Raw genomic sequence first — 21,451 nt, 5'->3', positions numbered from 1 at the left:
CTACGATTGTTGCAATATTTTCGGTCTTGATTTTATTTTCTCGACGCAAATTTATTGTCTACAACTGTAAACATAAAGTACTACTCCCTTCGTTCACTTTTACTTATCTAGTATTCTAAAATAAATTTTCACTTTTACTTGTCACGTTTAGCATATCAAGAGAAGACAATTTCTTTTTTTCCTGTTATACCCACAATATTAAATACTCATTTCAAACTATTATCTCAAATCCATTAAAAATATGCATCAATTAATATGGATATCATGATAAAATTTATACTTCATTTATTATTTCGTAAGAGGTGTACAAAGCCCATAATAGACAAGTAAAAGTAAACACAGGAAGTATTATTCTGTGTTATTTTAGCTTGCTAATAAAAGGCTAACATGTTATATCAATTGTCCCCACATTTTCATTATCAATGAACTTGAACTGGTCTCTCAATACACTCCACTCTTTTAATTTGCATTTTAGCTCCATTATTTCTTTATTAGTACTTTGCATACATTTTTAATAGTATTTCACCTGTCGATTTATAAAATTTCGACTACAAAAAAATCATTCTTTTGTATAACCACCAGGTGTTCGTAACTTATTGATCAATTAATTTATACAGTTAACCCTTTATATAAAAGCATCGTTTATTTCAATATTTTTTTAACTTTTATAGTAAAGGATTGTTATACACCTATAACAGTATTTGATATTTAAATATTTTTTGGCTGTTAGAAATAAAAATTATCCAAAAATTAATTATTTTTTCCTTTTTTAATGTTACATATAAAAGATAAGAAATTATTCAAATTTAAAATCTCAAAAAATATGCATATTTCACTAGTTAAATATTGACGAAAGTCAATACATTATTAATAAATCTGTAATTAAACGTACATAGATTTAGGCTCTAAGGCACATATTTTAAAGCTACCTAGAAAAATAAATTTTTTTAAGATTGATGGAAGAACTTTGTAATTGTAGCTTGTTTCGTAAATTTCATTCTCTTAGTGGCGATATAGCGTTTGAATTAGCGCGCTTCTAAATTTTCAGCAAAAGGTAATCTTCTATCTAAATATTTTTTGAACTTTGTCCAATGAAAAAGATATCATGTGCAAATCGTCAAATCTTATATCATATGCAAGATATAAACTCTATTCAATGAAAAAGATTGTGTGCATATTTTTAGAATTACCATAAGTAATCTTAAAGATTCTATATGACTATTATAGAGGAGTAATTTTATAAAGAGCGTATGTTATAAAAATGATTGTTGTTGTTATAGGTAAAAAACTGTTATAGAGAGGTAAAATATAACTTAAAAAATCGATTTTGAGAAAAACTTGTTTTTTATAATGAATAACTTTTATATATGGATGTTATTATAGAGAGGTCTCACTGTTCGTGGCGAGTAAGGCATGGGGTGTGAGCAGGGGCGAATTTAAAGGGAAATTATTGGGCACGTGAATCCATGTCTCTCTGTAAAATTAGGTATTTTATGTATATATTTTTTAAAATTTGTATAATATTAACTGTTGGGATCCATCCTCAAAAAAGATTAAATGACATACTTGGTTGAAGGTTAAATTTTTTACCTAGAATAATAAGGATCAATTCCCACTTAATGCATATTTTTCTGCTTTCTTAACAGTACACCCATATACTAAAAATTTAGATTCGTTTAAGGAAAACGTTCCCTACTGAATTTCTACACTCCCAGACACAATTTTTCCACTTTTAAACTCGAACACATTTTCTGATTAACGATAAATTGATCTTATCCGTCTCAATTATTGCTTTATAAAATGTCAAAATATTGCTTTAACATATATTTAGGAAAACAGAGGAGCATGACACAACTCTGAATCCGTTAGCTCCGTTCTAACGGCCCCAGATTTCGCAGTCCACATAAAATTATCAAAATTATATAGTCATACGACAACGTGCATTCCGATACTTGTACGACATGCAAAATATTTTGTACTTTCTCCCCAAAAATTCCACCAATTCTTGAATTTTGATTTGATCCACAAGCAAAATCCCCAACCCACCCCACCCCTCCCATAACCCAAAGGGGCAAAATCCCGCTTTTGCTTTAGCTGGTCCTTTTTGGCCACGCCCCCGCTTACCTAAGCCAGCCTCACCTGTATTAGAAGGTTCAGTAATATTAGTGTTTGTTAATTCCACAAAACCCTACACCAGAAACTTCTTTTATTTTTCAGTTCTTGGTCAATAGATGTATCTTCCCCATTAATCAGGTACTTTTTCATATCACCCTTTTCATTTTGGGGAATAATGTGTAGAATTAGTGGGTTTCTCTCTGTGTGTGTATTTGGTGGCATTTGGCCGTTTGTAATTTTTGTCTGTTCTTTTGATACTTGGGTCTTGCATTTCTATGGATAGTTTCATCTTAAATTTGGGATGACCTGTTAAGTGTGTGCAAAATAAATGGGGTTTTTGTGTGTGCTTGTGTGTTTTTGTGCATTTAACAGTCAAGATTAGCTTAACGAGAAATATTTCTTCTAATACTTTTATTTGTATTTGCATAATATTAGCATGAGATGAATTTAAATTGAACAATATAGCTGACCCCAACTTGTTTGGGACAGAGCGTAGCAATTGTTGTTGATGTTGTGTCATTGTACTGGCGTTCATACATTTCAATGCATATTTTTGTGTTTGATCATGTAAGTAAAAAACAAGGGAAAGTAACAAGGGGGAAATTGTATTAAGCAGGATCAGGCTGCTCCCTGTCTCCATCTATTAGCTGTTTATGCCGTTTCTGGCCATTTGATTGAATCAGTGGGTTTGTATGATAGATCTGTTTCCGTGAAAATAGAAGTTCTGCGGGTTTCATTTTGTTGTATTATGGGAAGTCAAAGCTAGAGTTGGTGGATAATTGAATTATGATTCTGAATGCACCTATACCTCAATGAGCCATTTGATATCCTAAATGACCATTGAGGTCAAAAATATTTGGAATGAGTCAAGGAGGAAGTTCAAAAGAGATGGTCATGCATGTCTTATTTGCTGCCTCAAGTGAAGGGCAGATGTCAATTTCAATTAGTTATAATAGGCAGCACATGCTATTATTGGTGTTTAGCGTGTTGCTTGTTAAAACTTTTGAATGCATGCCATCATCCAGTATTTAACTTAGTCTTCCTTAGGCTAGAAGCAACTTCTACATTATCTTTCTATTGACTACCTTAATGCTTTTAATTCTTAGCCACTAGCTGTTGAAGACTGCTTGTTGTGCATTTCTCTGGTTTTCTGGCAGTTTTGGATCATGTTCAAGTTTATGAGTTAGCAGACTATCTTGTGATGGAGGACAAGTAAATTGATGATTGCATAATAGGGTTAGTTTATTCATCAACTTCAATAGCAAATGAACACCAAACTTTTCATCTGCCGTGTGCAGAAAAGCTGGCATTTCTTTCACTTTTTTCGTGCCACCCTTTTCCAATTTACCTCATTAGGATCTTTGCTTTACTCCTCTGAATCAAGGAGACTTTGATATGTCGCCAAGTTCCTTATATTGATGCCACGCTGAATCTGCTATAGTCTTCTAGTCTTTACATTCAGTTTGATGGTTTTGATAGGCTTACTGCTTCTTTTACATGGAAAGGCTAACTCAGGAATTATTTTGTCCTTTGCAATTCAGATCTTCTATCCTATATTATCTTTCAATGTGTTTATACTGTGCGACTTATACATTGCTGATGTTATTCAAGGTTGGAATTTTACTCTGCCTTCAAAATAATAATTTTGTTCTCTGCCACTAAAAATGTCTTAGTTTGGATTAGCCATTTTAAGTGAGAGGATCCAAGTCTGACATTATACTTTATCAGGGGCAAAGTTTCATAAAAACTAGGACTCTTTTCTCTCAGTTCACGGGGGATGAACAGGAGAGTGAAAGTGTGTCTTCAAAGTTTCAGGGGGAAGAAAGATACCGTGGAATTTTAGGCCTTCTATGCTCGTTTTACATAAATCCCTCCTCGTTTTTTCAGATATTTCTCTGTATGAATAGTCTCCCTTTTTCATTGGGATACTTTCTCCACAATCACCTTACTTGTCCCGTCTTATAGAACTATTGTCTTGAATTGAGATTTCTTTCCTGTGTTACTTCTTTTTCAAAATGTTCAATTAGTAATGGATATCCCAATCCACCACCAAGAGGTTGGAAGTGGCCTACAGCTTCTACTCTTCTACAACACATCAACCTTATCTTTAGCTCTTGTTTTCTGCCTTCTTTGCTTTATCCCTAGAAACTTTCAGAGAATAACAGATGCAGTTATTAATTTTAGCTGTTACCATTTATATGAGTGGTGTTGTGAAGTGTGAGATTCATGCTGTTACCAATTTTCAATGAACCAAGTGAATGTAACATTTTGAGATTCTGAGGAATGCTAAATATTGAGCAGTGTGTTCCACACATACAACTTATTTACACGAGCAAGCATGCAATAGGTTACTGTAATTGCAATGTCAATGGATGTTTACAGGAGCTAGTTCTATTTGTACTCTAATTAACTACTTCTTTCCTTATTATTCTGTTTCTTCTGGATAATAAGTGCTGTGCTTTCTGTTGCATTTTCTTTCAGAATATTTCCTGTGAAGTCCTACTGTAATTGTACCGTCCACTGTAGTCAGATTCATGAAGGTGTGGCTCCAGCACTTGACGTGAAGGTATTTATGCTATTGGAATTGCATGATTGCAGTTACCTTTCCTTCTGGGAACTGGGAATTTGTTGCTTGTTCTACACTCGGGCATTTTTTCTTCTGGGAATCTTGTTGCTTGTTCTACACTCTGGTACTTATTCTTCTGGTATCTTTTAGCTAAAAAGGAAATAAAAGTACAAATGTGAACCACACTAGCAAGGATATGGGAATAACTTTATTTTATTTCCACCTACATGTTTTATAGTAAATATCAAATCACCCTTCAAATAACTTTTGTTCTTTATCAAAGGAAAAAAACCCTCATTCTACCCTGGGCTCAAAGTCTGATCGAGCTCCACATAGTTTTGCCATTATACACTTTGCTTTTCTGCCTTTTAATAACTAAAGTGTTTGCAATATCAAAAATGAACATGACTCTGGAAATCTCTTCATGTTGGCGACAATCAGAGTTCAAAAGATACCAGACTTGACTTTATCTGGACACCTTACCATTGGATTTTCTGGATATTTTCCCTATCAAATATCCGCGTTAGACTTGTTTAGCTGCAAATTTCTTGTGGTTATGAAGTGTTAATACTTTTCAATTAGCCTATACGCTCTTGATTTGAGTGATCAGAAAACTGTGCCTCTCCTGGCATAAATTGATGTTATGCTGCATTTCCTATATAGGCTTACTTTGATGGTCTGCAGCTTCTCCATCTTACAGTTCAGTGACTCCAAAAATGAAACCAAGAACTAATGTGGGGCCAAGGTCCCAGAGGTCCAAAGGTGTTCAGAATGAGGGGCCAAACTGGGTCATAATTGCAGGTAGTGCATTATTAAGTACATTATCTGTCCGCTTAGGCTACAAGCTGAAGCAGGTGCTTGACTCGAGACAACAGAACAAGACTGCCAGCAGTTTAAAAGGTCCAATATTGTTTAAAGCATTTTGGTTTGTCTTGTGAAGTTATTCTGCCCTCTTAGATATGAGAAATGGCTTAAAATGCAGGAAACGAAAAATCTCCTGAAGGAAGGAAGTTAGGAAACGGTCATTTGCAGTCAAGTACTTATTATTTTGCTCAAGATGATGATGGCTGCTACAATTGCAATACAGGTATGTAAATTCTTGCCATCCCTTTGGAGCTTTATCTTAGAATATAGGTTGTCATTTTCGGGGTAAAGAACATGGCTAGTGATTTGATGTTGGCATCATGTTCTTCCTATGCTCTTGTTCAGTTCTCTAACTCCCATTTTGGTGAGAGAATAATTTGAACTACTAAAGTTAATTAGAGTGGTATGCATTGAAACTTTCATTCATAAACAACTTATGCATGTTAATGTTGATCTTGTGGTTGCTTTCTAACTGGAAAAACTAGACACGATGTTCTTCACAAGTTGGACCTATTTTCAGTTATCTTGCTTGCTTTATGGTGATGTTAAGTGAAGGATTGAAACATAATGAGGGAGGATTGTGATCAATATGATGCTTTTCTTGGTATACATGTTGCGCTAGCTACCACGTAGGATCAGTTTTTACCTTCTATGCTGAGTTTTCTTCAAAAAACAGAAGGTTACCAAATTACTACTGCAGTTAATGAACATTTGCTATTTTTACAAGACAGGAGCTGGAGGATTGGGGGTTATAAAGCAGCAGCAGTGTAATGGGTCTGAGCCTGAAATGGTGCTCCCTCTTGTGACTGTTCCTGCCATCGAATTCAATAAAGAGAATGGTGGGCCTTGGTCAAGCTCTCCTGATCGTCTTGAACTGCCACAGAAACCATTTCATCACTCAAACAGCTCCGAGTCGCCATGCGTATCAGAATCTGGTTCTGACATATACAGTAAGCGAGAAGTGATACAAAAGCTGAGACTACAGTTAAAGAGAAGGGACGAAACAATATTAGAGATGCAGGAGCAGATTGTAGAGTTGCAGGGTTCTCTCAATAGTCAGCTGTCGCATTCTGCCCATCTGCAGTCGTTGCTGGACGCTGCAAACAGGGATCTGTTTGATTCGGAGAGAGAGATACAGAGGCTGAGGAAAGCAATTGCAGATCATTGCGTTGGACAAGTTGGTTCTTGCGATAAGTCCCCAACAGTACCTGTATGGCCAGCTGAAGTCCGATATGGTCATATGAACGGTCACACAAATGGTCACCTGGAAATTGATAGAAATTCGGATACCTCAGAGAAGGGAAGAGGAGGAGATGGGGAAAGGTTCGAAATGCTGAAGCGCGAAAAGGATGAGTTAAAAGAAGTGATTGAAGGGAAGGATTATCTAATCAAGAGCTACAAGGAGCAAACTACTGAGTTATCAATCAAGGTGAAGGAACTGCAGCAGAGATTGGATGCTCAGCTCCCAAATATTTTGTAGGCACGCGTTAGAGTTGTGTATTCTTTAGTTTGCTTCCATCTTATGTTTCTCATTCCCTTGATTGGTTTTAAGCTTCATGATATGGGAATGCTCTTTTCTCGGTTTTTTTCCTTTTATGTTTTTTTCCTTACCTCCATTTAATCCTTTTGTTTTCTGTTCATAATGTTTGACGAAACGATTTGGAGAACGTGCGTAGTAGTAGTAGATTTGAGTTTGAGGATTGCTTCCTGTATTGCTGAACATGTAAAAACGGTTCATGTCCATGCATGGAGGGGTTTTATCTGAAGTTATGAAATAGACATTTGCTCAGCAGTTTGATCATATTCTTACCTCCAAAACAATAATGGCAAGCGTTACTGCTCTCTCTCTCTCTAGTCAAGGGGATCTTACCGCAACACTGAGGATATCACTAAAAGCTTGTTTTATGATATTTCCAAAGATGGGAAACACTAATATTTTGAGATATTGGTGGTCCTAAATCTCTATACGGCTAAATTAGAGATCATAATAAGATGAAATAAGTGGCGAAACGATTTCTTTTAAAAATTACCCCTTCCGTTCCAATTTATGTGAACCTGTTTGATTGAGCACAAATTTGTGGTCCTAAACAAATCAAAAAGGGGCTCAGAGTATTTGTATTGTATGGTTATAAAAGCTTCTCAAATTGTAAGTTTAAGTTAAATTGTTTCCAAATTTAAAAAGAAATAATAATTAAATTCAAATTGTCATCGGCAACAACTATCCAAACAAGCTGTTATGCACACAAGTGTGTGATGTTTGAGAAAGAAAAAAAGAAAAGGAAAAGATAAGAGAGAAAGAAAACTTATTAAAAAAAAAAAGAAAAAGAAAAAAAGGGAAATTAAGGCGCCCTCAATTTCCCGCCAAATCTCAAAGTTCCCCCCACAAAATCACTCACCGTCCAGCTGTTCTTCTAAACCCTACCTCCTTCTTCTGCAACTTCAATTCCAAAAAAAGAAAAAAAATTCAGAATAAAGAGTGGAAAAAAGAACAGGGAAGGAATAAAAAGAATGAAGGGAGGTACAGTTCAGATCAATTGGCACGACACAAAGCCCGTTTTGTGCCTTGATTTTCACCATCTCTCCGGCATTCTTGCTACTGGTGGCGCCGACTATGATATCAAGGTTAAAATTCCTATTTTACTTCTAAATTTTCTCTCTGCATTGTGTTTCGCACTTTGATTTCTCTTGCATGGTGAATTTTGCTTTTAATTATTTTAGTTTGTTCCTCGGAAATATCGGAATTCTCCTTTACTCAAAGGAAACGAAAACAACAGTAAAGGGAAATGAAGGAACAAAGAGGGTGAAAAATGGTGGGAAAAAAAGGAACAAAGAGGGGAAATTCAGCAAAAGAAGGGGAAAGAGAAGCAAAGAAGCAGTTAGAAGAAAGAAGAAGAGGAAATAAGGGAGAGAGAGAGAGAGAGAGAGAGAGAAATTTAGGGAGAAGGGTATTGCATTTCCCTTCATTCATTTGAGTCAACAAATCCAAATCTCCAAACACCTAGTTATCATACTAGTAATAAAAGTAGTTTTGCCTGTTTTAAGCATTCCAGTGTACGCCATGTCCTGTGGGCACATGGTAATGCAAGTTAGTGCTGTGAGTATCCGAGATAACATCAGCTGAAGGTGGAAGATATTGAAAGAAAATGAAATGTAAGTGATCCAATAAACACCATTTCCAAGGATTGGAGCTTCAGCTACAGATTGTAGAATCATCTTCTTTGCAGGATCACGTGGAAAACGGGGCACTTGATTTTCTTACCTATTGAGTATCATCATTTTGATGAATGTCCACATTGGTCGAATTACACAACTTGTTTATGAAGTTTCGAGTATTGTCTAACGGCCCGGAGTTACTCATCCAGTTAACCAAGCAACTATAATGTTTCTCTTGAAGGAGTTTTATGATCCTTTACACCAGACTCAGAGTTCTTTAATTTGTTGAACTAATCCTTAATAGATAATAGTAGGAGGAACAACGGAACCCAGTTGTAACTGCCCCTTTCACCATAAGTAAGCACAGTGTGGATATGCGTCTCTTAACGACCTTTTATTGAAGCCGCACTAGTAAAAGGAACCAAAGCATCACAACTAAGCAAACGTCCAACCAAATGTGTTTATTGCATAATGCAGACAAAATAATAAAAGGATGACAGAAACTACCCTTACTACATCATTGCTTATCTTAGTTTTGTCCACCTTTATGCCACCAAAAGTTGAAAGAAATGATATAACAGTAGTGGAACTTCCAACAACTATAAGAGTAAAAATTTCACTCTTCCTGAATGAATAGGCCACCAGCTATCTTTCTGTTGCAGCAAATGATTGCTCACAGATAGGGGTGGCAAACAAACGGGTCGGGTCGGGTCGGATATGAACGGGTCAAAAACGTGTAATGCAAAAAGGATAAATTATCTGACCCGACGCATATTCAAAATGGATAGAAAATGGGTTAACCATTTTCTGAAGAGTGGAGGTGGAGTACAATGGTTCCGCTGTATAAGAACAAAGGCGATGTTCAGAGCTGTAACAACTATAGGGGTATCAAATTACTGAGTCACACCATGAAAGTCTGGGAGAGAGTGGTAGAAACGAGAGTGCGAAGGACGGTATCTATTTCAGATAACCAGTTCGGGTTCATGCCAGGACGATCTACCACAGAAGCTATCCACCTTATTAGGAGGATGATGGAACAATACAGGGATAAGAAGAAGGATCTCCACATGGTGTTTATTGATCTAGAGAAAGCGTACGACAGGGTTCCTAGGGAGGTCCTATGGAGATGCCTAGAGGTTAAAGGGGTCCCGGTGGACTACATTAGGGTGATTAAAGATATGTATGATGGAGCTAAGACTCGAATTAGGACAGTAGGAGGCGACTCCGACCATTTTCCGGTTGTTACGGGATTGCATCAAGGGTCTGCGTTCATCCCTTTCCTATTTGCCCTGGTGATGGATGCCATAACGCATCATATTCAAGGGGAGGTGCCATGGTGCATGTTATTTGCTGATGACATAGTCCTAATTGACGATACACGACGTGGCGTCAATGAGAGGCTAGAGGTTTGGAGACATACCCTTGAGTCTAAAGGTTTCAGGCTGAGCAGGACGAAGACGGAATACCTCGAGTGCAAATTTGGGGCCGAGCCGACGGAAGCAGGAGTGGAAGTAAGGCTCGACTCACAAGTCATCCCTAAGAGGGGTAGTTTCAAGTACCTTGGGTCAGTTATTCAGGGGACCGGAGAGATCGACGAGGATGTCACACATCGTATAGGGGTAGGGTGGATGAAGTGGAGGTTAGCAACGGGAGTCTTGTGTGACAAGAAAGTGCCACCGTTACTAAAAGGTAAGTTTTACAGAGCAGTGGTTAGGCCTGCTATGTTGTATGGGACCGAGTGCTGGCCGGTTAAAAATTCACACATCCAGAAGATGAAAGTAGTAGAGATGAGGATGCTGAGGTGGATGTGCGGGCATACAAGGATGGACAAGATTAGGAATGAAGTTATTCGAGATAAAGTGGGCGTGACCCCCATGGAGGACAAGATGCGGGAAGCAAGACTCAGATGGTTCGGACACATTTAGAGGAGGAGCACTGATGCGCCAGTGAGGAGGTGTGAGCGACTGGCTGTGGTGGGCATGAGGAGAGGTAGAGGGAGACCTAAGAAGTATTGGGGGAGGTGATTAGGCAGGACCTAGCACGACTTAGGATTTCTGAGTACATGGCCCTTGACGGGGAATTGTGGAGGTCGAGCATTAAGGTTGTAGGTTAGGGGGAAGTCTGTGAGTATTACTACAACATACTAGAGTAACACTAGCCATTTAGGAGTTAGTCTTAGGAGGCTACTGATCGGCTACGGATGTAGGGCTTGTGTCGGTTGGATATTAGTATACCTTACATCCTTTTCTCCATCCTTTTTCGTATTTCCTATATTTCTTATATTGATGTTATTCTGTTATTTTATATTATGTATTTTATGTTATTTATTATGACTCTATTGATAGTACTAATATATTGTCTCTTTGTTGCTCTCTTGAGCCGAGGGTCTCCTGGAAACAGCCTCTCTGCCCGTCGGGGTAGGGGTAAGGTCTGCGTACATACTACTCTCCCCAGACCCCACTGGTGGGATTATACTGGGATGTTGTTTATAGAAAATGGGTTAACCGGCGAATAATATGGATATCCATAGCTTCTTGAATATGATCATTTTTGGGAGAATTCCTACTCTCCCAAACTTGAGGAACCTCCAATTTTCGTCTTTGCAAATGTTAAAATTAAACCCATTGGTTATCTATTTTTAAGTAGATAATATGGATCTTATCTATATTTGATCCTTTTTTAAAAGTTTATTATCCAATCCAGTTTTAGTGGATAATACGGATGAATAACTATTTTTTATCCGTTTTGCCACCACTACTCATAGAGATTGCTATATTTAGCTTCTCCTCTGTCCGGTCTTAGTTGTGAAATATCTTTACCTCAACATGTTGGTTTCTAAGCATTTTCCTAGGTTTGATAGCTTCTTGATATTTATAATCAGTAGCATAATGGCTGGGCTAAGAGATCCTAACTCATAAGCCTTATCTCCCACATAGTCTGTGAATTTATTTTCTCTATTTCAGTGCTAATTCTGTTTGTTGCTTTCGTATTATTCAATAACTTTCTCTGCGTCTTGTATTTCCCAGCTTGCTCGAGGAATTCCACTAGAGAAGCATAATTATGATCTCCTGGTTCCCTAATGTGCTTATGTTGAGCACCAAAAATCAGTACTGCAGTCCACATTCCTTAATTCGTAAAGGCACAATTAGCACCTTCAACCATACAACAATAGGACTATAGGGGTATAAAAACATTTCTTGTACCATGTTGACATATTAACCACTAGTTTCACCAATCAAAAAATATTAACCAATAGTTTCAAAATTAGCTGATATTTAAAGGACTTCCATATTAACTTTATTGATACCATTTTTATGTGGGATGAAATATGACAACATTGGGTTAAAAATTTTCAACAGATGTGGGTGATTGATTCTGGAGAAAATGAGAAGAAAGCACCTTCGGTTTCATACCAGACTAGCCTTTCTTACCATAGTTCTGCTGTGAATGCGCTCCGGTTCTCTCCTTCAGGTAAAGTTGGTCATTTGCTCTGTAAAAGATTGTGGTAGCTATTTTTTAATTTTACATTAATTAAAACATTAATTTTATGAGGCAAGAATACATACATGGTTATAGGGGTGTTGGAATTTCCTCTGAAGCTGCAAGTTGTTTCATGCAATTTATGTGTAAGGTTGGTGTTTGAATGACCTGGTTTTCTTCTCTGTGTTTCTCTATACTTTTGGGAATCAAAATGTAATAGTGGTTTTTTAGAGGGTCGGCATTTGATATACTTATCTGCTGATCCTACTTAAGCTGCATTGGGCTGTGAACTTGGTTCTTTCTTCTTTTAGTTCCTTTTTTTCTTTCAAATATTGCTATCGTTGAAATAGACTTGTAGGTTTTCACCTCCTTTCAGAAAGCTGATGGCTTGTTAGCCAGTTTCTTGAACTAATAATTCCTGTGAGATGTGCTTTTATCCAGATGACCTCTGTGGTGCTTAGAAGATTAACATTAGAAAGTTCGATTATCAGTTGTTAGATATCCTATTAGATTATATGATTTTTCTGGAATTTTTGCTATAGATTCAGAAATTCCTGTAGTCAGAATCTTTTTGCTGGATATGCATTTGAGCACTCGTTAATTTGAGAACTGGAAATACAGAGCAGAGTGTGGAACTTCTTTTGCAGTCAGATGTGTTGGATACTGAGTTGTGATGAAGTTCACGAAATCATCAATTACCTTGGACTGTGTAGAGAAGGTTGCTCTTGCTACAAATGAAAACAGTAGAAAGAGATGTTTCTGCAAGTATTTTGCAGCATTTGATTCGACATGTAACAGTGTGATGGAGGGTTAAAGTGACAATCTTTTGGAGTTTTATTTGACTTACTTCAAAGTCAATGTCATATTACAAGCTTCTCTTTCCTCTTTGGATTGATCATAACGATGAGAAAGTTATATTTTCTGCTGACTGTGGGTACTTCATTTTTAGTAACGTTTGCAGTTACCAAAAGTTTTCCTATAACTGACCTTCTGATGCGTGTCTCCGTCTGATTTATTAGTCTGTTGGATAATATACTTGTACTATCTAGTTAGCCAGAAGACTGAATTACCATTTTCTGTAATATGCAGGAGAACATTTGGCTTCTGGTGCAGATGGTATAGACTTGTCCCTATAAATCCCTCATTTAGCATAGATCAGATAATTTAACGATCTATTCTGCTGCATTTTTTTTCTTCCACTTTTTAATTTAAGTCTCTTTGTATTTTTAAGAGCAACTACTCCTGATGTAGGTGGTGAGCTCATCATCTGGAAGCATCATTCTTCAGATGGCAGCAAAACGTGGAAAGTCCTAAAGACATTATCGTAAGCCTTTCATTTGGTCCAATTGTCATTTCTGAATTCTGAATTACTAAGCACTCTTAAGAAGAACAAAGATTCACTCTTGGGTTTTTTTGCTTTTTTTTTAAAGCTGTAAAGATGGCTTCAGCTCAGCATTTGTCAAGATATATAGTCAATTTTTTGTTATTCCATAATATTCTAATTATCCCGTATTAAACAGACTTCCTGAATGTTGGTCATAACTTTTCAGCTTAGTTTTTCTGCAAGGAAGTGCTTTGAAACTGTCAACTGCAATACTCATGGATAAGATATTTCACCTAATGCCTTCGAGTTGCAATAACAGAAGGAGCATAATCCATTGATTTAATGAAATTATTTCTAATTTGATACTAGTACTCATGACACAACCTTTCTCAGATTTCACCGTAAGGATGTATTGGACTTGGAGTGGTCTACTGATGGTTCTTTTCTAATATCTGGTTCTGTTGATAATTCATGCATCATATGGGATGTCAACAAAGGTAAGAAATAAATGAGGATCTAACTGAAAGATTTTGTAAGTCAAGATAAATAATCTTTATACTGACAGTCTGCCATTTCCTCATCAGGTTCAGTTCATCAGATATTGGATGCTCATTTGCACTATGTGCAGGGTGTGGCATGGGATCCATTGTCCAAGTATGCTGCCTCACTTAGTTCAGATAGATCTTGCCGGATTTATATCAACAGACCATCTAAAACAAAAGGAGTTGAGAAGTTGAATTTTGTGTGTCAACATGTCATTATGAAGGTTGAACCACAACAGCCGGATGAGTCCAAGGTCAAATATCATATCAATTCCTTATTGCCTTCTTCAGTATAAGTTAATGTTACATACATAATAACTTTTGCTCATGCAAATGTGTGCAGTCTACTAAAAATCATCTCTTTCTTGATGAGACACTACCATCTTTCTTCAGAAGATTATCTTGGTCCCCTGATGGTTCCTTTCTGCTTGTACCTGCAGGTACAACCTTGGCATTTTGATCATTCTTTTGACTTGTTTCCTGAAATTTATCTCATCTCTTTCTACATCTTCTCCCCTGCTCTCACTGCCCCTCCAAAAAAATAAAGAGAAAGAAAAAGAAAAAGAAAAAGAAAACCATCCTCAGAGACAAAAAGAAAAAGATCTATCAAGCCTTCTTCTGTTCTTTTTGTCTTGAACATGCTTCTTCGTCCTTAGAATGACATGACATTGGTGTCTGTTCAGTCACCGTTGTGCAATATCATATTCTGATATATATCTCCAAACAGTTCCTTCTTTTTTCACCTAATGAATTTTTCAAAATTTCTACGCTTTCAGAGTGAGCCAATAAATGCAGCATTGGGACCTCCTTTTGTGGTCAAAATATGATACAGTACACCCAAATATTCAGACTAAAATCATCCCATAGCTCTCTATGACTGTCTTGACATTTTTGTAGTGTTTAATCTCCACATTACAGCTGTTGTAATTCCCATTTAAGCTACATATCTTTTGACTCTTCATTTGCATTTCTTGCAATTTACTGCCTATGGAAGGTAGAACTATACTTGAGATAGAGCTTCTAGAGATAGAAACTTGGACTTCTTCGGATCTGTTTTTTCATGTGATAGTGCTAGTGTGGTAGATCAAAGGCGTTCTACCTGTATTCCCTTTTTGTAAATTTTTATCGTTATGATTATCATTTTTGGGGGGTGGACGAGAACACTACTTCTCACTTTTCGTTTCAAGCCACATGGGCCTCATCTCTTTTTGCGCTTTTAAAAACACTGCATTGAAAATTTAAGGATATAGACGTGTTCTGCTATTTCAGGTTCTTACAAGTTTACACCTGCTTCAGAACCATCGAACACTGCTTATGTGTTTTCCAGAAAAGATCTCTCAAGGCAAGGATTCTTCTCTCTTTGGTACTATATTATTTCTATTAGGGTGACTCCGTTATATTCGCTCTAGAAGCTAGATCACAACAGTCTGATACAGTCGTCTCAACTTCCTTGGATGTTCACAGGCCAGCTTTAATGCTCCCAGGTGCCAGCAAACCTGTTGTTGCAGTACGCTTTTGCCCCATGACTTTTAGCTTGAGAGGATCAAGCAATTGTAAGTTCTCCTGCTGGATTCCTTTTTTAGTTGATTGTGCTGTGTTATTCTCACAAGGTAGGGTTAAGGTCTGCGTACACACTACCCTCCCCAGATCTCACGGTGTGGGATAATACTGGGTATGTTGTTGTTGTGCTGTGTTATTCTCTGATACCACCACGATCCTTTTTAATGACTGCAGCCTCATTCTTCAAGCTCCCTTATCGTCTTATTTTTGCTGTGGTTACATTGAATTCTTTGTACATCTATGACACGGAAAGCGTACAACCAATAGCAATCGTAGCTGGTCTTCATTACGCAGCTGTAACAGACATAGCATGGTATATTCCTAGCCTCCGTATTCTTTTCCAAATGCAGTCAGCACTCCCATTCTCTCCCATGCAGCATTGTAGAAATTATTTAATTCGTTCTTTCTTATGACCTAAATAACAATGCAATGATGTATTTCTTTGACTCTGTCAAGGTCGGCTACTGGGAAATATCTGGCTTTGTCCTCCCAAGATGGTTACTGCACTCTGCTAGAATTTGAGAATGATGAATTAGGATCCACTTTATGTAGCCCAGGTTTGCTATGTTTCTCCAACTAATAGTTAAAGTTTTATCCATGTTATCTTCCTCATCCTGACTAACGATTTTGTGTCTGTTGGAAATTTTTTGCAGAGAAAGAAATTGCTGGAGGTGATAGAAATATTGAGCAGAAACAGGCGGAAAATGTTCCGGAAACTATTAGCAGTGATAAGTCCATGGATATGGATAATGGAAAAGCAGAAGAGAAAACAGAGCTGAAACAAGAACCAATAATATCAACTCCACAAATTCCTAATAAACCTACCAGAAAAAGGATCACACCAATGGCCATTGATTAATTTTGGTAGTTCTCTGAAAGTCTAGTTTGCTCTTTTTGTTCCATTTTTTTTAAGGGGCTCGGAAGTGTTGGGGGAAAATTTGGACAACTTCTCATGTATATATGTACACCAGTAATATTGTCAGCCGAATCATTTGCCTATTGTTTACTACCCGTTATATAAATATAGTCACTTTGACCTATTTTTTAAGTTAAATTAGACAAGTTTGTCTTCTATAAGCTAGAAGATTATATACTTAGCAAGTTGAATAATCTCAGAACGTTTCAAATATTACGGATACTGACTAATTTTTGGTGTAACAAATCTATTAAAATATATTAATGGCCAAAGAATGAAAAATGACAGTAGTCTTTGCGCCATAAACATAATTTAGTTAGAGACTATTCTATTAGAGTGGAAATTTGATATTACGTACAGCTTTTCCGAAACAAATGGATAAGCATTCCCAAGCTAAATGTTGAATTTGCGTAACTTTTATCTCTGAATGATTAAGTTTGGAAAATAAAATGAAATAAAGAATAAAAAATAGTACTATCGTTTTAAGAGTTTACAAAATTCAGACCTTACGATTCAAAAATAACTTAGAACCACATCAAACTGGACAAGATTGGAAGGGGAAGTGTTACATTTTCCTCTTTTCTGCTGCAACAAGAATAGAATGAACAAAATAAAACTCAAGAGATGCCAAACTTAATATGCAACACTTCTCATCAGTGTAATAAATTTTGAACACTAGATATTAATTTTCAAATATTACACAATACAAGACAAACATTCTGGGAATGATATACATTTTTTCTCCTTCCCTCTTACAAAATGAATTTAGTGAACGAAAAAAAATGATGAAAAAGAAATAAATTTCCCGGTACAAGAGTTTCTTCTCACCATGTAACTATACATTTCTGTTCAAAATTGTTTTTTTTTTTTTTGCTGGAATTGCAAAATTGATTGACCTTCATAGAAAAACATAAGCTGGTATGAATTCCTGTTTATCGTACATCAGTCCATGCTGTTGAACCTGCACCAAACAAATGACCTGTAAACAAGACTAGGTTGAATGTTGAAGAAATGTGGCTAAAGAAGAACGTAAGCGCCAATCCAGGTATCTAGAAAAGACAGTTTGCTCTCAAGTCTCAACTCGACAAAACTTTGCCAAACTCAGCCAGGGTTGAAGAAGCAAACATAATTCGGAGTTGAAACTGAGGTCATTTGGTTGCAAATACACTAGTCAACTTATGGCGACTTTTGGTTTCACTAAGGCAACTACGTCCACAAAGTTATGAATGAACTTATAGAAAGGTGTATTTGCAAAAATATAAGCAAGGTGTCAAGGAAGATAGAACCCCAAGCATCTATCTTGAAAAATGTCATGTAAAATGTGGATAATGAATGAGAAATATTGGAGCAAAACTGATGCTATACACTACTTTTTATGGATTTAGCAAACATGGGTCTATTTTGCTCTATCTTGGTGACGTCTTGACTTCTCAGTACATACTGGCTGTTTGAGTCCACTAAGAATTTAGATTATCATAACACATCACACAGTGGGAAAAGAGAAATATTATTGAATTGACCAATTTTCATATGCAAGTGTACAAAACTTACTCTCTTTGTTGATGCAAAGGCATATGGCGATAGCTACGATGAAGGTATGAAAAGACCATTTCGTTCCAAAGATCAGGAACTCCAGGTAGACACCAGTGGCTGCAATCAGAGAGAGATGGATTATCACTCCAAATACCGACATGTGAATCTTTCCTGAACGCGGACATGGGAGTTATGCGTAGCACAGTAACTGGAACTTTCATTCCGCGCGCCACCTCTAGTGCTGCGTCTGAAAATGTGTTACTCTCCTGACCCTTAGTCTCTGAAAGAGGTTGATTTGTCACATTGCACAACCGCAGAGTTAGATTGCTGATGCAAAACCAATATGCATTTCATTAGTTGCAAAGACATACTATGTTCGATCTAAAATCAACAATATTAATGCACTCTGAGAAACTGGACAACAGAAGAATCAGCAAGCTCTATGACTAATAAACGATGTTTGTTTGACGGTGAAAGAAAAGACATTTGCTGATATTATTAATGCAGAGCTAAAAGCATCCAGCTGCATAGAATGCATAGCTATCAACAACAAGTACCTCCAGTGAGATGGTTCAAACGTTCTGAAAAAAACACGTGTCCTGTTAGGGTTAATTTTGGTATCTATCCAGGATGCCCAAGTCTCAAGGGCAGTTCTGAATGCTGTGGGAATTGACATTCCAAGCTTGAGTGTATTATTTAGTTGGAAATAGCATCCCCTGTAAAAGAACGATTTAGGAACATCGTGAGAACAACCGACCCACAAAAAAAAACAGCTACTTCTGGATGAAAACTAAGAAGGAATCACAATCACAATATCCAGCTCATGAAAGTTCCTGGATTTTTGTTTTCTAGGGTAGCAATTTGATTTTTTTTTTTCCATATCAACTCTTTAAGCAATATCAAATTGAACCACTATCTTTCCATAGAATTTTGTTGCACATTGGATTAAAAACAATATTTGAATAAGTCAAGGATGAATTGTAAAGGAAATCTTTATTGGTTCTACACTTCTACCTCCTATTTTTTATGAAATGAATGGATTTTTTTCTTGAAGGACACAAACCATCAAAACAAGTTCAACATCATAATGTTCATCTAATATGATGCCGTTATTATGATATGTTCTTTGTTTACTTCTTTACATATCAACACCACTTGCAGAAAACCCTGCCTGCGGCCCCGTGTGCACATACAAAGAAGAGACTTTCTACTTTTTAGGAAGAAAAAAAGCATATATTTACAAATGTAGGAGTGACAAAACAAAATCGAGACATGTGAGAAGAAAGAGAAAGAACAGGGGGAAAAGAAAAAAGAAAATCAAAAGGGGGGAATCCATAAATGAAAGGCCCATCCATATGTTAAGGATATTTTAGTTCAATGATAGTTCGCAATTATATGATATATACTAGTAAAAGGAAAGGAACATGTGCCAGTAAAAGAGCGAAGTGCACTTACACTCCAAAAAGCTTCCCGGGTACCCACCACTGTCCAGAATTGAATATGAGGACATCTGCATTAATCCATTCGTTGCTGATATCATCAAGCTTGTCCAACTTAAGGGTTGATCTAACTCTCTTTATTCCATATTTGGAAGACCAGTTGTGCTGGACAAGGAATACTGATCGATAAAATTCAACAGTGAAATTGAAGGAACTAAACCTCACTCCCAAAAAGCGAATTACTTTTGTGATCTTATTCCCATTTACTTCATATACACTTCCCTTATCTTGCACCCCGGTCATTAGCAAGCATATCAAGGACTCCCACTGAGTCCTACTCATTGAGTCTCCAACAAAAACAATTCTCTTATTTCGGAGAATTTCCAACAGATTATGCACATCAAACCTCGGGATTTCACAATTCCTCGGCTTCCACCTCCACTTAAGATAATCATCATTGGTTCTACCATTAGCCAAACAGTTGAATCCTTTCTCCACAAAGGGGCATTCTGAGGCATTGTACAAGGGATAGCTGTTATCGACTACCCATTTTCCATCAAATATGTCACAAAAACTATCCGAACCATTAAAACTAAGGCCGACATCCTCCTCATGAGATGCTTTTGTAAGATTGGGCAAAACATATAAATACCCTCCTCCAATTGCCAGGAAAAAGGAAACAGCAGATCCTAATGCTATAAGTACACAAAAAAGTCTTGAAACCTCGCTTTTCCTACTAAATCTAGGGCTGCTAACGGACTTATCGAACAATCTAGGGCTGCTAACTGTCAATGCCCTCTGTTTATGAGAGAGACTTCTACCGAAAGTACTTATTGTCCCAGACATTGGTTCCACTACTTCCAATAACCAATGTAATCACCTTCAAAACACATTCTAGTCAGTACCATTGATCCCTCACAGGCCAAGATAATTGAACAGCAAATATCCAAGAAACGATTAGCCCAACTACCATTTTACCAAAACAAGTAGAACCCCTTTGAATCTTGATTCACTTGATAAAAAAAAATACAAACTTTAACATATGATACTACTACATAAACCAATGTAATCACCTTCAAAGCCCATTTTGATACCTTCAAATCCAAGAAACCATTTACCCAACTACCATTTCACCAAAACAAGTAGAATCCCTTTGAATCTTGATTCACTTCTTCAATAAAAACTCAAACTTTCACATTTAATACTCCATAAACCAATGTAATCACCTCCAAAACACATTTTACTCAGTACCATTGATCCCTTAAAGCCTAAAATACTGCATCAGCAAATATCCAAGAAACAATTAGCCCAACTACCATTTTACCAAAAACCAGTAGAACCCCTTTTATCTTGATTCACTCCATCAATAAAAACTAAAATTTTTTCAATACTACATAAACCATGCTATCAAAAACCATACAAACGACCGTTTATTGTGTATCAAAAGGCATATACAAAGATATACCCTCAAAATATTTTTGCCAAATGAGGAGATTTGGCAAATGATCTAGACAGCTTACAGCGGTTTTTTTTGATAGTGGAATGCAAATCTTGAATTGGTATAGATCGGAATTGCAATATTTTTGTGATTTTAGGAAAGAAGCACCTGAATGAATAAAGAAAAGAGAGATTAGTTGCTGATTTGGTACGTGGGATGCAGACTATCGAACAGAACACAGGAGTGGGTGGCCTTTTCTTTTTTCCTTCTTCTTTCCCTCCCCCCCCCCCCCCCCCAATTGTTCACTATCCCCCCCTATTTCCTTATTATTTATTTTGTTTTATAATTTGGGAATTTCTTATCTGATTAGGGACGTGTACAAACAGATTTAGATCGTTTATTTTGTTTAAGAAAAAAAATTAAAAACGTATACACTAGCAAATGTATGTGAAGTAAAATCTCAAATGTTAATTGTTAATGAATTCTTTGATTAATAATTGAATTGTAATTCTTTTTCTTTA

At 36.7% G+C, this 21,451-nt stretch overlaps 3 protein-coding genes across 8 annotated transcripts; 2 read left to right on the top strand and 1 right to left on the bottom strand.

Moving 5' to 3' along the window:
* The first annotated feature begins 1,886 nt into the window (after positions 1-1,886).
* LOC104226377 (uncharacterized) lies at positions 1,887-7,346 on the top strand. Of its 6 annotated transcripts, none has more exons than XM_009778357.2 (5): positions 1,887-2,253; positions 4,597-4,681; positions 5,382-5,581; positions 5,664-5,768; positions 6,277-7,346. In XM_009778357.2, the coding sequence occupies exons 3-5, from the start codon at positions 5,398-5,400 to the stop codon at positions 7,023-7,025; spliced, it is 1,038 nt and encodes a 345-aa protein (XP_009776659.1). In that variant the 5' UTR covers positions 1,887-2,253; positions 4,597-4,681; positions 5,382-5,397; the 3' UTR covers positions 7,026-7,346. The 6 variants fall into 6 exon arrangements, with proteins under 6 accessions (XP_009776659.1, XP_009776660.1, XP_009776661.1 ...); XM_009778358.2 differs by having other exon boundaries at positions 5,366-5,581; XM_009778359.2 differs by having other exon boundaries at positions 4,597-4,805; positions 5,345-5,581.
* Positions 7,347-7,804: 458 nt separating this feature from the next.
* On the top strand, positions 7,805-16,644 carry LOC104226378 (chromatin assembly factor 1 subunit FAS2). Its single transcript, XM_009778361.2, has 12 exons — positions 7,805-8,167; positions 12,058-12,169; positions 13,268-13,294; positions 13,430-13,502; positions 13,896-13,999; positions 14,087-14,298; positions 14,388-14,484; positions 15,314-15,386; positions 15,509-15,597; positions 15,779-15,917; positions 16,061-16,161; positions 16,258-16,644. Exons 1-12 carry the CDS (start codon positions 8,054-8,056, stop codon positions 16,461-16,463), a joined length of 1,347 nt encoding a protein of 448 aa, XP_009776663.1. The 5' UTR covers positions 7,805-8,053; the 3' UTR covers positions 16,464-16,644.
* A 509-nt stretch (positions 16,645-17,153) lies between these two features.
* Positions 17,154-21,104, bottom strand: LOC104226379 (protein trichome berefringence-like 7). Its single transcript, XM_009778363.2, has 4 exons — positions 19,509-21,104; positions 18,611-18,769; positions 18,072-18,380; positions 17,154-17,481 (listed from the first exon to the last, which is right to left on the bottom strand). Exons 1-4 carry the CDS (start codon positions 20,336-20,338, stop codon positions 17,463-17,465), a joined length of 1,317 nt encoding a protein of 438 aa, XP_009776665.1. The 5' UTR covers positions 20,339-21,104; the 3' UTR covers positions 17,154-17,462.
* Between the last annotated feature and the right edge of the window lie 347 nt (positions 21,105-21,451).

This window comes from Nicotiana sylvestris, chromosome 5, assembly GCF_000393655.2.
Source record: "Nicotiana sylvestris chromosome 5, ASM39365v2, whole genome shotgun sequence".
NCBI classification, from domain to species: Eukaryota; Viridiplantae; Streptophyta; class Magnoliopsida; order Solanales; family Solanaceae; genus Nicotiana; species Nicotiana sylvestris.
This window is presented reverse-complemented; position numbering and strand designations above follow the sequence as displayed.